The following is a 15,000-nucleotide window of genomic DNA, read 5'->3' as shown; positions in this document are numbered from 1 at the left end:
GATAAACTAGGCAGGCGGTGAAATACAAACACCTGGAATCTTAAAAGCAACGAGTAATGGACTTCAACAACAATCTATCGCCCGTCGAGCCGAAATCAAAGTGAGCAGTATTTCTAATATTTTACCAAGTGTGCTGTTATGTAGAACACTGCAACCAAATGGAAAATTCCCTGGTGACTTATGGGTTCAACAAAGACAGAGAACGAATGGAACACCTTAAGTGGATCCGTGATCAACTCTGCACAGTTTTCAGTAAAAAAATAATTGGAAATGTGACAGCCAAGAATTATTTGAAAGAAAGCTTGTCGTCTATTTTGCGCTTCATTATTCAAGGAAAAGCGGGTTCTTCATGGAAACGGTTTGATGCTGAAATTTGTTTGTTGTAATATTGCGCATATTTGACACGATTGAGTTTTTTCTCTTCACACACGTAATGAAATAGGAAGGGGTTTTTGCCTCTAATAGCAAATATGTCGTTTGTTTCAAAAAATTGTTCGCTGGAAAAGGTCGCCTTTATGAATTCATCATGTTTTACAATATGCGAGCTTAACAGGATAGTTTTTATGGCAATAGTAAAGCATTTTCGTGTCAAAATGAGGTTACCGTCTTTGTATTGTGCTAACTCAATTAAATATAAATGCACATTCTGCCTCGTGAGTTTGTTATTCTCGTTAACCAGCAATGGCATCAAAAGTCATTGCAACGCGAATGGCGTTTTAGTCAACAAAATATGCTCTCATGGAGCTCAAGAAGGGAACGTCAATTGGATGAACAAGACAGGCGATGATGATCTGGAATCTTAATAGCGACGAGTAATGGACTTCGACAACAATCTTTCGCCCGTCAAGCCGAAATCAAAGTGAGCTGTATTTCCAATATTTTATCACGAGTGTAGTGTTAACCAAATGGAAAATTATCTGGTAACTTGTGGGTTCAACAAAGTCAAGTAAAAAAAATAATTGGAAATGTGACAGTCAAGAATTATTTGAAAGAAAGCTTGTCGACTATTTTGTGCATCATTACTCAAGGAGAAGGTTCTTCAGGAAAGGGTTTGAACCTGAAATTTGACACGATTGAGTGCACGCAATGAAATAGAACGAGGTTTTTGCCTCTAAGAGCAAGTATGTTGTTTGTTTCAATAAATGTTTCGCTGGAAAAGGATTCTGTGATATTTTCTGCCTTTGTGAATTATAATATCATATTGTGTATTGAATTTTCGAGCTTAAGGTTGAAATGTGATACGGCAGGATATTTTTAGTTTATTGCTCTGTAAGCAGGAAGGGTACACGAAAATAAACAGGTCTGTTGGAAGCGTGCTTGAGTTTCAACAAAATGAGCCCCAAATTCAGCAAAAAATTGTGACGCCGATGAATAATAAAGTAGCTGCTATTTCCAAAATGATGGAATTACCTGGTGATAAATAACCTCGTCTTGGAGAGTAAATTTTTGACTTTGCAGAAACGACGGTCAACCTCAAGAGTTGGGCGATTGCGATCTTTGCTTTGAATTCGCTCATTTATTGTCAAACTTTGTAACACTTGACAGAAAAAGAAACTTACGAAAACCCGGTATCTTGCCATCATTTGACACAGATGCCTCACTGTTTGGCGAGTAAACATGCCGCGGTAACATCACAGCACCCGCTGAATTCCGTCGATGTCACTTTCGATTCAAGCTAATAAAATCTGTACCTTACTGAGTTCGCATTTGTTAGCGTTAATAGTATTTTCGGTCCAATGCTTCTGTTTTACGACGGGATATATGTTTTAGGTCACCCATCCAGATACTAAGTAACCCCGCCGGACAAGAATTAACTTCAGTAAACTTTAGTATTACAAAGCTGTCAGATGCTCAGAGGGCACGCTTAAACTTGTGGTGAAAAGAAGTTGTGAGGGAACTTGAAAATGATCAACATGTCAGCCCAGAAGCCAGCCATTGTTTCTCACTTCCCATTTATTTTCTTCAATCTTTCTCGGCTCAGTACTTTGCTAGTAACCACATATCTTCTCAGGCTATTTACCTAAGACTTCTACCATGGCACTACAATGATAGACAATACCAAACAATATCGTGCACTGTTAGAGCTACATCTTACGCAAGGACAACTTGAATCTCCTGGAAGACGACACAGCTCAGTTGACATTATGGAATAAATCGCTGTGTTACTTCACTACCACACGTAAGCGATGCGCGTCTCTTTTTTTTCTAAAGAGGACAGGAATTTCTTCTTTCCGACAAATGATTACGTAATAGGCCAGTAGCCAGGTTTTTAACCTCAGAAAAGGATCTGTTTCGTCGTACGAACGTGTGAGGATCCATGAGCCAAAGGGCCTCTGCTGGTATGACTTTTGGGTGACCCCTTAAATGGTCTTAATGACCCCCCAACTTGAAAAAATTGCCTGGAATGCTGCACGTACCACAGGCAACCCAGTGTACCCTCACGGAGGGTCTAGTTTCTCTTGGGATATGAATGGTTTGCATGAGGACACATATCCTGCAGAGTATTAAAAATAATCTTGGAAATCCCATACCGAAAAGAATCGATCATACTCAGAATAGATATAAACAGCCAAACCGTCCAATTTCTAAGTAGAGACCGTTAGAGCACACTGAGTACCAGTACAAATTTCCAATTTCAAAACTGTCGCGTTCGAAGAACTTTACGGTACCCCTCGTCCTTTTCCTACCGAGACATACAAAGGCTTTCGTAAAGATCAAGCTTTGGTTAGGAAAAAATGATTGTTAGTTTTTGTTTGTCTGCACGTCTTGGAATTGTCCATGTGTTGGAATTACCCTGATTTCGCTTTTGATTCAAATCATGGATGTCGAAATTACCTTGTGAAACGATTCCACCCACTGCTCGTACAGCGTCTCGTCCCAGAGATTCAGCAAAAATATGGAGATCTGCAACCATTCCCCGAAAACAATCACCTCGTCCACTGTCTGCTAAAGCTCCAATTCTAATGGAAAACTGTGTGGCCAGCTCCATTTTTCTGCCTATGAACTTTGTTTCGACTACATTTCCCTGATGCCAAAGGCGTGCAAATCCGGAGTCATGATCATATGAAGCGCCAATAAAGTTCCAGGCGTTCATGTTTAGGACCGCTTTGCTGACTCCAGGAGGTTGAGAAAAATCCCTCCACGTGAAGCGGGCGGTCAGAATTCCTTTTCCATCAACCATGCCTTCTTGCCATATTTGGACTCCCAAACCGCTTTCTTGGAAGCTGATGATTGACCCCCGGTTTCCAGACGGGAAAACATGCATCAAAAGTGTGATCGACGTCCTGGTGTCGAGGTCACTTCCGGGTAGGTTCGGGATTTCAATGTATGAATCAGGTGACCCCAAAAGCTGAACAGAGCGATTTTGATCTCGCGCCCAGGCTGTGCGCCGTGAAAAAGTAGCCACGTTGCCTCGTGAAATCCGTTCCAGTCCTTGGACCATTTGGTTGAGAGGAAAAACGGCTACGGGTTGCGCAGAAGCTAGGGAAAAAAAGAAAGTTAAGAAAGTTGAGTCCCTTTCCATTTAACTGGATGATTAGGAAAACTAGACCCTCCGTGAGTGTAAACTGGTATACAGCTTTGTATGAAGGTGTCACGCAAAGTGACAATTCGGAAATTCAAAATGCTGTATTTTCGAAACAAAAGACGTCACGGAACTGGAAACTTGGAAAAAAATTATTTCTAGGTCATCTTCAACGTCCTATAGATAAAAATTCAGAAGACCTCTTAGTATTTGATGACGTCACTGTGAAAACCATCTAGAGGTTCTTGTTTGTAAATTTAAATTTGGTCAAGAACATAAAAATTCACCTAAATGCGCAGAAGATAAGCTTAAAGAAATATTGTTGGCTTCCCAAATTGACTTCATTTTTTACCAGAATGACTAAACAGCAAGAATTCATGTCATCTTTATGAAACCTGCTCCCATATCAAACTTAACAATCATATCAAACGAACGATCGTTTCGCAACAGAGAACATTTTAGAGACGATCATCCCCAAAATCAGCCTGAAAATTTCAAGCTTGAACGTAACCGATTTCTTTCAAGCTTTCTTTTCGCTACTGTCCTAGTTGAGTTCATTTGCGCTTGAAGGTGATGGTTCTCGTGCAGTTCAAATACACTCGCAGTACTAAATATATGTGTTCGTGTTTATTTATTTCCACGGCGCTTTCAATTTTACTAGTAGATGAAACGACACCATACCCTTGCTAAGCACCCACATTTTGACTCCCGAGAGTGCAAATGCAGAACCCACCGAGGAAACAAAACTAATGTTTCTGAGGAATAACTTGAAACGGCTTCGTCCCTTTCAAGATTCATCCAAAGATTGACGTTCCCAGGGGAGATTAACACAGCGCTGATTGGTTCCTAAGTAACCCGCACGTGATTTCCAGATGACAGTTTCTCAACAAAGGGAAAGGAATGAGTGGCTCGGTTCAGCAAACGCTCGTGGGAGAGGAACGCGTGACGAATTCTTAAGAGCGTTTGCGTGCGAAAAACCCTTCCTATCCACTGGATAACTCAATTGGTTTTGCGAGCGAGTATTTATACGCTGGATAGTAATTTATTTGGTGGATAGCGTTATCCACCTTTTGAACACTAGGAGACCAGATGATTATTTTTCACCGCCTGTCTTGTTTATCGAATTGACGTTCCATTCTTGAGCTCCATAAGGGTATATTTTGTTTAAAGGTTTACTAAAAGCCATTCGCGTTACATCGACTTCGACGCCATGGCAGATTCTTTAAATATTCTACGCATTTCTACTACCCCCTGTAACCTACCAAAGACAAGCGTAGAAGACGCTAAGTACAAGGAGGAAAGACCATATTGCGCAACTTTTCCGATTTCCGACACAGGAAAAACGAAGAAATGCGATGCAGTTTGGCCGGAAAGCTCCCGTTTTCGGCGAAGATTTCCGGCCTCCCGTTTTCGCTTAATATTACAATGATTCTCCTGGTTTTTGAAACTCTTCCTAGCCAAAGAAAGATAGTATTTTCTTTGTTTATCCAGTCTTTTTAGCACGATTTTTTGCCGTTTTTCTGTGGTTTCTCAGCCATTTTTACCCTTTTGTCATGGTAGCATGAGTGTGCGGCAACTTTGGACGCAGTAATGCACTGGATTGCCTCGACTTTGAGCAAGGTTTGCGGGACCAATAGGTCTTAGCTTTCACTGCCTGTTAAAAACTCCACTATTTTCCATTAACTGTGATCTCAAAGTGCAGGAGATGGCATCTTAGAGGCACATATCTCAAATTTTTTCCCGGGGGAGCATGCCCCCGGACCCCCCTAGACACTCGCGCGTGGGCGCGGCTTCGCCGCTCCTAAAACCTGCCTTTTTTAGTAAATGTGGCATCTAGCAAATGTAAATGTGAAATCTAGTAATAAGAAAGTAGTCCCTTGTATATGTCAGGCCAACTGAAAGGGGGATTGTGTAGATTTCTGTGATTGTCGTCCTAAACGTTACTGACCGAGCGCGTCTTTGGGCATATTTGAAAGGTAATTTTTTCGCGTACTTGCTCGCACAATTTCTAGCACACTCGGAGAAGATTTAACACTGAATAATGATAATAATAACTAGAACTAATCACACATCAGTTAAGTGTGTTCGACTATAGAGCACCAATTCTACACAAACAGCTACTTTTTTTGCTCAAGTTTTATGTTCCATGTCAATGGATAGTCAAGAATCACGTTGAATTCCTTCAAGCACATGAGCAGGCTAGTCGAGCACAAAAACAAAGAGCACATGCCCTCATTCCCAAAAGCTATTCGTCTTCATTTGGATTCACATCCGATCGAGGTGTTCGAGGTCATTATTTCAGTTGAACAACTGATGAGTGGAAAAATAAGTGAAATCACAGTACTGAGAGCCAACAAGACCAGACTTTGAATTTCAAAGAAAAAGCCAACCAAATATTTGCTCAGATGTAGCAAACAACATGATACATGCTTTCACTTTTGGCCTTGGGTTTTAACTTTGGCCAGTTCATTGATAATTACAGACACTGAGGCAGTATCGTTGATACCAAATACTTTAGAATTTTCCTCCAAGGTCAGATGAACATTAAATATGCAAATTGCTGATCGGCTCGCAGAATGTGAAATGAGCTCAAAAACTACTTTTTTGTTTGGCTTAAGCCCTGGCCAAACTATCGAACAAAGTTGGATTGAAGGCTCCAACTTTGCTCGATCCAACATTGTTCGACCGTTTGGCCGCCCACGTCGAAAGATGTTCGTCCAACATTTTTTGTTCGATCAAATGTCGGATAGAGTTTGCTTTTGATCAAACATTACAACCAACAATTCTGTTCGACGCAACAATGTTGCAGTGTTTTGCCGCTCTTTCAACAAAGTTGTGTCCTGAATCGAGTCACGTTCGTGCTGCTAGCCAATCACGATTCACTATCTTATTTTCAAGCCTAGGCTTCTAGCATCTTTTGCAAGAGAGATGGCGGACAAGGACCAATGGGACGTCGTGGTTGTTGATGAACAGCCAGAAACCTTGATCAGCGAGTAGGAAGCAAGGCCTTGTCTGTGGAACACTGTTCGGCTCCTTAATCATTGTCGCTCTGTTTGGAGATGTCTGGTTCAATAGCATTTAAAATTCCTGCAAATTGATCCGAGTTCATAATCATCATTTTCTAAGCGCGGATGTATCTTGCAAAGAACATACCCTTTTCTACACGTTGTCTTAACCATTGTTTGGTTTTTTCTGGTTTGAATACGTCCTTTCCGTCCTCAAACAGCTCCAGTAGCATAAACGCTGCGCCATATTTTCAAATTTAGCGTCAACTTGAACTTGAATTCGCCAAGCAATGTTGGATAGTGTTTTGCCACTACCTCAACATTTACATCCAACAATAGGGCCGTTTATACGAGAGAAAATAAGCCGCGGCTTACATAGGACACGAACATTCCGTATTAATGGTACAAAATCTACGTTCACGGGTTTCTCAAGCCGCGGCTTATCCTGGCCTTGGAGTTTATACTCGTATAAATAGTTCCTTTCGCGTATTATGTACGCCGCGGCCACGGTAAGCCGCGGCTTATTTTCTCCCGTATAAACTTCCCTAATGTTGCATGTGGGATCCAACTTTGTTCGATAGTTTGGCCAGGGCTTTAGAATAAGCGATGTTAGTAAATGTTGTAAGCATTGTAGCAAAAACTTAGGTAAACAATGTTTCCTTCCATGCTGCCAAAGAAATCTCACAACGTTGCTCTGAAATATCGGATAGCCGTCAAATCCGCCGAATGTTGTGGTATGAAACATGATTCAATGAAATATGATCATTCCGGTTGCCTAGCACGTGACATAAATCTGCCACCGATAACATGTTTTCCACTGCTTTCTGTGAGAGCTCCGTTTGATAAATCAAGACCTCTATTGAATTACTTGACAAGAATTGTATTCGACTCTCAATGAAAATAAACGTGCTTTTATGTTGTCAAAGCTTTTCATCAGAAATTGCGAAAAGTAACGTGAAAACGTAGTTTATCTTTCTTTGGCTTTGCGACTGTACATGTCAGACATGTCGCCAATTGTCTGACCACTTTTTAAGCGATTAAACTTCGTTCTCAGTCAAGCAGTTTCGGGTAATGGTCGATGTGGATGTATCCAGCCAAATATCGTCAACTGGCTGACCACTTTCCAATCGATTGACAAAGTGGTCAAAATGTTGTGGACCCAAGAAGCGCACAGCATTTTGACCACTGTGATGACGAATATCGTTGTCGATAAGAGTACAGACAACGCTGAACCACTTTCGATTTTTTAAGTGATATGTACTTAAGATAACATGTACAGTAAAAGGGGCTAATTCAAAACTCCACAAATAATTAACAATAATAATAACAACAACAACAACAACAACAATAACAATAATAATAATAATAATAATAATAATAATAATACATCAGGAGTTTCATAGGGGAAAAGATTACGCTACTTCGTATATCAGAAGAATTGTAAGCCACGCATAGTACCTCCGACTCCGGGATTCCAAGACAGCTGAAGCCAGTGTAACATTACACTGTTTCTTGAATCGGCTTGAAGTAGATCAGCCTTCAGCGAATGATAGAGAGTATCTGTCATACTAGGAGCACGCCGGCGAATATCATCTTCATGAATCACGTTTTCATGACATCGTTTTAAATCTTCAGCTGCGTTTTCTAGGCTCGCCGTAGTGTGCTCCATTTCCTGGTGGGCATCGTAATACGCCCTTCTTATGTGCAACGGAATTTTCTTCTCCTGAAAAAAGAGATCACTTAATAACATGGAGCAGCTTACATTTGAGAATCGAAAGCAAAAAATCTCTCGTCAATTTTATCGACTTATAATTTCGACCAATTGCGTTACCAGCCGCCCATTTCCAGCGCTTTGAGCTACCTATTGTGGTTGGTCAGTTTTGGTGAAAAGACACTCAAAAAACGTTTCTTTCCACTGATGTGGCCACCTTGAATTTCATTGTCCGAAGCGAAAAATACTATACTCTATGTTTGTCCACCTAAATTTTGAATAAGAATTGTTTTTGTTTTCTCTTAGGATAATTGTAAGTCCCAAGAGAACGAAGGGCATTATGGTATTTTACGCTTCGGGCAATTGTTCTTAGTGATAGGACCACGAGAGAATGAGGGGAGAGAACACATCCCCAAGCCCCATGATAGTTTTTTCTAAAGAGTATATTTTAAGCTTCGCGTCATACTGTAAATATATTTTGGTCTTATGTCCATGGTCGCGCAGCCAATGATCAACTACTGTAACAACTAACCAGTCAGGTGTCTTCTTTACAATACCCGCGCATCATGGCCACGGGCTAAATTTAGATTGAAGAAAATTATTATTGGAAGAGGCTCATGTACGGTGGATGTGTTCTCTCCATAATCTTAATAGGACGCAGTAACTTTGGGAACTCCATGCCCTACTCTTTGCTGTCTAGTTCTTTTACGTCCCACAGAGTTATAAACATTGAAGGGTTGTGGCTGTCAGACAATAGAAAGATTTAGAATGGGTGCGTGAATCCTACGTGTAAAACTATATTGATGCTTTTTGATACCCGATGCCATTTTTTGGTGTATAGGTTATGGTGGCATTATTATTATTATTATTATTATTATTATTATTATTATTATTATTATTATTATTGTTGTTGTTATTATTATTATTATTACTATTATTACTTCTAGAACTAGAAGTCTCGGTTGCATGTAGGTAGTTAGTTTATCCTTCTGTGAATAGCGTTATCCTTCTGCAAATTTGAAACTGAGTTTATAGCAAAAAGCATTTTAACATTTTATAATATTTATTCATATTTTTTTTCCTTTATTTTATCAGTTTATAATAATAAGAGTTGGTATGTTTTTTGCTGAAGATTTTTAAAGAAGATCAAGAGATTATGAAGGTACCTTCATAATCTCTTGAGAAGATTGAGCATAAAGACAGTATGTAAATATATTTTTAATTACGGTAAGCTACACTAAATGCGATCACTTATTTTTGTACTGTGGAGTTATGGTCAAGAAATTATTATTATTATTATTATTATTATTATTATTATTATTATTATTGATTCAGCACCGGTTTTTCCAAAAATTGGATCCGGGTTATCTTCTTGGGGGCCAGGTAACAACAAGTTGCCTAAGGAAACTCAAATTTTATCATGGCTTTCATCGCTCCAGTACCTTACACAGAATTCTTGCTGTGTCAAGGAGAGCCGTTTTTTTAATTAGCTCTAAAGAAGTGTTAGTGCCAATGGGCTTTAAGTTGCTTTCAAGCCTTTTTGGAACTGTTCCCAGTGCCACAATTACTACTGGAAGCACCTCTCTAGCTAGGTCCTGGTATTTCTCTAGCTTTTCCTCTTCCTTGGCCTTTAAAGCTGTGTCTTCTGGGACTGCTATGTCTATTACTTGGCATGCCTGTTCTTCCTTGTTAATAACGACGAAGTCGGGTCTCCTTGCACTAATTTTGTGGTCAGTCTGGATGTTATAATCCCATAGCAGTCTGTAGTCGTGGTTCTCAAGGACGGTTTCTGGTACATGCTCAAACCATTTGTCTACTCTACTAAAGTCGCACTTCCCCAGCAAGTCCCAGTGTACCACCCTTGGAACATTATCGTGCCTCCTTTTATACTCTCGCTGTGCCAGTTTGGAGCACCCACTCACTATATGGCTCACTGTCTTCTTTGCCGGGTGGCACATTCTGCACAGGTCACTCTCTTGAGTCTTGTCGATGTTGGCTTTGATGTAGTTTGTTCTTATTGCCTGGTCTTGGGCAGCAATGATCAGGGCTTCTGTTTCTTGTTTAAGGTCTCCTCTTTGCAACCATGCCCAGATCTTTTAATTTCGTTCACTATCTGTATGTCTGAAGAGCTGACCATATAAAGTCTTCTCTTCCCACCCTGTATTTCTCTCAGCTTTTCTTCGTTGTTTGAAGTCCTTTGGGGTTTCTAAGTCGTGGGTTACAAGTTCCCCCTTTCTAGCTGCTTGAATCAGTTTCTCGTCACTGCGCAGGATGTAATTTTGTAATGAGTTCTTGGCCTGTCCAACACATTCTTCCACTGATATTAGGCCTCTCTCTCCTTCTGCTTTTGGTACATAAAGCCTTGCTACACAATCCCTTGGGTTAAGTGCTCTGTTCATTGTTAGGGTCTTCCTTGTTCTTGTGCCTAAATCTCTTAATTTCTTTTTAATTTGGTCCAGTTAATTATACCTTACTAGGGATACAGCCCAGGTGTTGATTCCTTGTAATAGGGTTCTGCCATTCAGTTTGTATTTTCCTAGCTTTCGAACACGCCTTAGATATTCTCTGCTGACTTTCTCTTTCATCTGACTATGGAGCATTTCATCTGCTTCATTACCTCCTAGGTATTTATAACCTTCACCCTCTTTCAGTGCTTTAAATTCATTGTCGTCAGGGAGTTGGATACCATCTGATTCCACTAGCTTGCCTCTCTTTACGACTAGGACTGCCCATTTTTCAATTCCGAACTGCATACCCATGTCGTGACTAAAGAGTCGCGCCGTCTGTGTAAGGGACTCAAGCTGGGCTTCATCCTTTCCATATAGCTTCAGGTCATCCATGAATAGTAGATGGTTGATCTTTGTCTTGTCAGTAAAGTGGTATCCAGCTGTTGCTTTTCTGAGGATTAGTGTAAGTTAGGGGTATAAGAGCTATTACAAAATAGGAGTGGTGATAGGCAATCTCCTTGAAAGATTCCTCTTCTGATGTTAACTTCTCCAAGGTTCACTGCATTTGATGTAAGAACGGTTTGCCAGCTTTTCATGGTCTTTGCTAGTAGAACCCTCATATTCTCAGCTACTCCAAACAACACCAGGCACTCAAGGATCCATGAATGTGGGGCCATGTCAAACGCTTTCTTGTAACTCCAATTTCAAGGCCCTTGGGATGGTCCCAAGGGCACCCACTACAATCCCTTTTTTCTACAGAGGTCCGAGTGGATAGCCTTCCCCATGTTACCATGTCTCTTCTTGTACTCTTTCTGTGCCAGTTTACTGCATCCTGAAATGATGTGCATGACACTTCGATCTTTGTTTTTGTCAGGTTTGTTCTCAAGGCCTGATCCTGGACTGCAGTAATTAGGCTCTCTGTTTCTATTTTCAAGTATCCTTTCCGCAGCCAGAGGCAAGATTTTGTGTCTGCAACATCTGCAGTCTGTCTATAAACTGGCCGCCTTGCATCACCTTTTGAGATCACTTGTCTTTCCTGTCATTCTGCCTTCTCTTTTTGAAATGGTCTGGGCTCTCAAGCCCACATTCTTCTGTTACTCTGACTGCGCTGAGAAGTGTTTCAATGCTCTTCTTCTCTAAGCCCAGTATCGACTGATTAACAGCGTCTTCTACTGAGATCAAGCTTCGACCTCCATCTTTCAAGCTGGCATACACCCTGGATGTATTGGTTCTTGGATGTAGTGCTCCCAGGGCTTGACACCAGCGTTTGACACCACTTTTCACTTTGGAGAGTAGGTTTTAAAATTTGCTTTCCATCTCAGAATCTCATTTTCCAAAATGGATTACCGTATTAAAGTTGCTTACCGCAGAAATAAAAATGTTTCTTGGTACTATCTTATTTTTTTCGTGTGATCGTTATACCCAGACTTCCTCAAACTAAAACTAACTAAAAATATTAGACTGGCGTGAGGGGTTTGCTGAGCCACAATCAGATCAGCTCACCTTGTGCATTTTGTGTTTCAACTCTGACAGACTGCAAGCCTGCATCACTTCACTCTGACTCCGGCCTCCAACACGCACAATGCCTTGAGGGTGAAACTTGTGAATTCCTTCGAGAAACTGATCGAGCGCGTGGTTGGTGTAGCAAACAACCAGTATTGGACGCCGCTCAGATAAAAGATACCGCTCATCAATGTCGCCATCGAGATGTTCGGTTCCAGTGTCCCACTTGGACTTGTTATGCAACAAGACATTTGCTATCTGTGGATAACGAGATTTGGCCCCATAAATGGCAACTCAAAGGCCTGACCAAACGCTCGCAACATTTCAACGCAACATCTTGCAACATTGTTGCATGATGTTGCGACATGTGTTCCGCCGCAACGGGGTGGCCAAACGTACGCAAACATACGCAACATTTTCATCATTTTCAACGCAACATGCCAATGTTCATGTGCCCCAGGCCCCTGACGTGCAAGACGTGGACCTAACGCGCATGCCCTAGCACAACAATGTTGCGTGAACGTGGCCAAACGAGTACAACATCATGCAACAGCCAAAATGTTGCACGAAAAATTTGACCGTTTTCAAATTTGATCCAACATCATCCAACATGTTGCAACATATCGCAACAGGGTGGCCAAACGTATGCAACATGTTGTGCCCAACAATGTTGCAAGTTGTTGCGTTGAAATGTTGCGAGCGTTTGGCCAGGCCTTAACGAAGGGTTTTCAGCTGAGCGCGCGCGCGTAAGTCACACAAGCAGTTCTAAAGCAGATCACGTCAGCTAATGATCCAAAATGGGTCACCGGAAATAAACAAATACCGCTGATTTCACTCACCTTTCTTCTAATTCTTATATAGATGGAATATAAACATATCTCCTATTCATGAAAACTACGAAAACTTGCACAAACGGTTTTTAATGGTCACTTAAATCCGTTTGTGTAGGCCTATAGCTCCATTTGCGCGTCGACTCGAATGAACGGGTGACGCATGCGCAAATATTGATCATGTAACCCCCTCAAGTTGAGGACTATGATAAGATCCGTTGTGACAGAACTGTTAATGGTAGATTTGGTGGGGGTGTTTGTTTTTATATTCGTTCGGACATAAACTACGTTGTCCGCGAGGATTTGGATGATCAGCTCCTGGAAATCTTATCCATTGAAATTCGTAAGGCTAACTCAAAACGTTTTGTGGTCACTTCGTGGTACAGACCGCCAAACACCTTCTGATCTTTTTCCGCATCTTGATACTGTGTTAGGAAGACTAGATTCTGAACATGTTGAACATTATCTCATAGGTGACATGAATTGTAATTTACCATCTAATGTAAACTCCATACAAGGGCCCTCTTGAGAATTACCGAAATATATGGCCTGGTTTGAAACAATTAACTGATGAGCCCACTCGAATCACACCTTCATCGAGCACCTTAAGTGACCTTATTTTCACTAGTCATCAAAACAATATCACATGTTCTGGGGTGTCTCACGTTCGGATAAACGATCATCGCTTAGTCTATGCATGTCGTGAAATTTCAATTCCCATTCGTTCAAAAGGAATTAATTTAATTATAGGCAATTAAAACACTTTAACTCTATTAATTTTCGAAACGATATTTTGACACAACCGTGGGATGATATTAAGGAATGTTCTTATTTTATAATAAGAACAACATAAAATTTAAATGATAATGTACATACTAATGAATTTTTGTTCAGTATTAAAAAATACATGTAACTACGATGAATGATACTAATGAATATTTCTTTCTTCCCTTTGTTTATTCATTTCGATTAAACGATTGTATGAAGGTGCCCTTAAAGGCCTATGATGCTTCTTTTTTTCCCCGTTTTTTAACATTTTTGATTAAATATTTACAGTGTCTAGAGTAAAGTATTTTAAAGATTCTTGCCTCATAGTGTATCCACGTGTTTTACAAGGCCTTTGATTCTTGGCCGAGCCTGTTGAGTCCTGGTAACTAATGACGTCAAAGAAGTCAAGAATGCAATTCCATTCTGAACCGTCAGAATATTCACGCTCATGCAATATTAATTATCCCGTGCGATGATGTATTAGGCATCCCACATTATTTAAGCTGATGTAATTATTCGAGGTGGTCAGTTCGCGTCGAGTGTCGTTGAATACGGGTCGGCCCTCCCGGGGTCCCTTGTCATGTTCTTTGACAGGGATCACTTATCCCATGCCTTAATGATAATTAAGTCAGAGGAAGGGATGATGTACCATTCACAGCATCCGAAGGGTAACTATCGTCTGACATTCCCATAAAGACTTAACAAAAAGCTCAAGATTTCAACCAGACTGCTGTTCATACACATTTTTTCCTAGAGAAATGCGATAAGTTACTTCTTTGACGTCATTAATGACCAGGGCCAATCTGGCTCTGCCAAAATTTAGGTATAAACACGAGAAAATAAAGGAGGAAGAGAGGGCATCCTCCAAACATGCCTTTTTCCATGGGTAATACGTCTCAAACCGCTCGTAAACCACATAGTAGACACTCTTATTCTTCGGCCATTTCAACATGAGTAAAAACAAACAAACTGCGGTTATAAACACAACGAGGCAACGCATGTTGTAAAACTTTTTATGAACTTGACGTTTCGTTAGCTAAAGTACAATTGAATTTAAACACGAAGACTAATACCAAATAAGGAAACTAATGACAATGAAAATAAACAGACCTTGTTAAATCTGCTTGAAAAAATATAAATGGCTAGTAGAGAACAAGTTTCTCACTGCCACTGGACAGTCTGATATACATTGTAAAATTAAGGAAACCTTGCT

The 15,000-nt window shown here is 40.6% G+C and overlaps 1 protein-coding gene across 1 annotated transcript in view; it reads right to left on the bottom strand.

The window, feature by feature from the left end:
- Positions 1-15,000, bottom strand: part of LOC138005153 (NFX1-type zinc finger-containing protein 1-like) — a 60,514-nt gene that overhangs the window by 33,873 nt on the left and 11,641 nt on the right. Inside the window, exons 7-9 of the mRNA XM_068851428.1 lie at positions 12,190-12,447; positions 7,987-8,251; positions 2,836-3,480 (exon numbers count right to left, since the gene is read on the bottom strand). Of these exons, the coding sequence (XP_068707529.1) occupies positions 2,836-3,480; positions 7,987-8,251; positions 12,190-12,447 (1,168 nt within the window). The remainder of the gene's footprint in view (positions 1-2,835; positions 3,481-7,986; positions 8,252-12,189; positions 12,448-15,000) is intronic.

This window comes from Montipora foliosa, chromosome 6 (assembly GCF_036669935.1).
Source record: "Montipora foliosa isolate CH-2021 chromosome 6, ASM3666993v2, whole genome shotgun sequence".
NCBI lineage: Eukaryota > Metazoa > Cnidaria > Anthozoa > Scleractinia > Acroporidae > Montipora > Montipora foliosa.
Note: the sequence above shows the minus strand (reverse complement) of the source record. Positions and strands in the feature narration are given on the sequence as shown.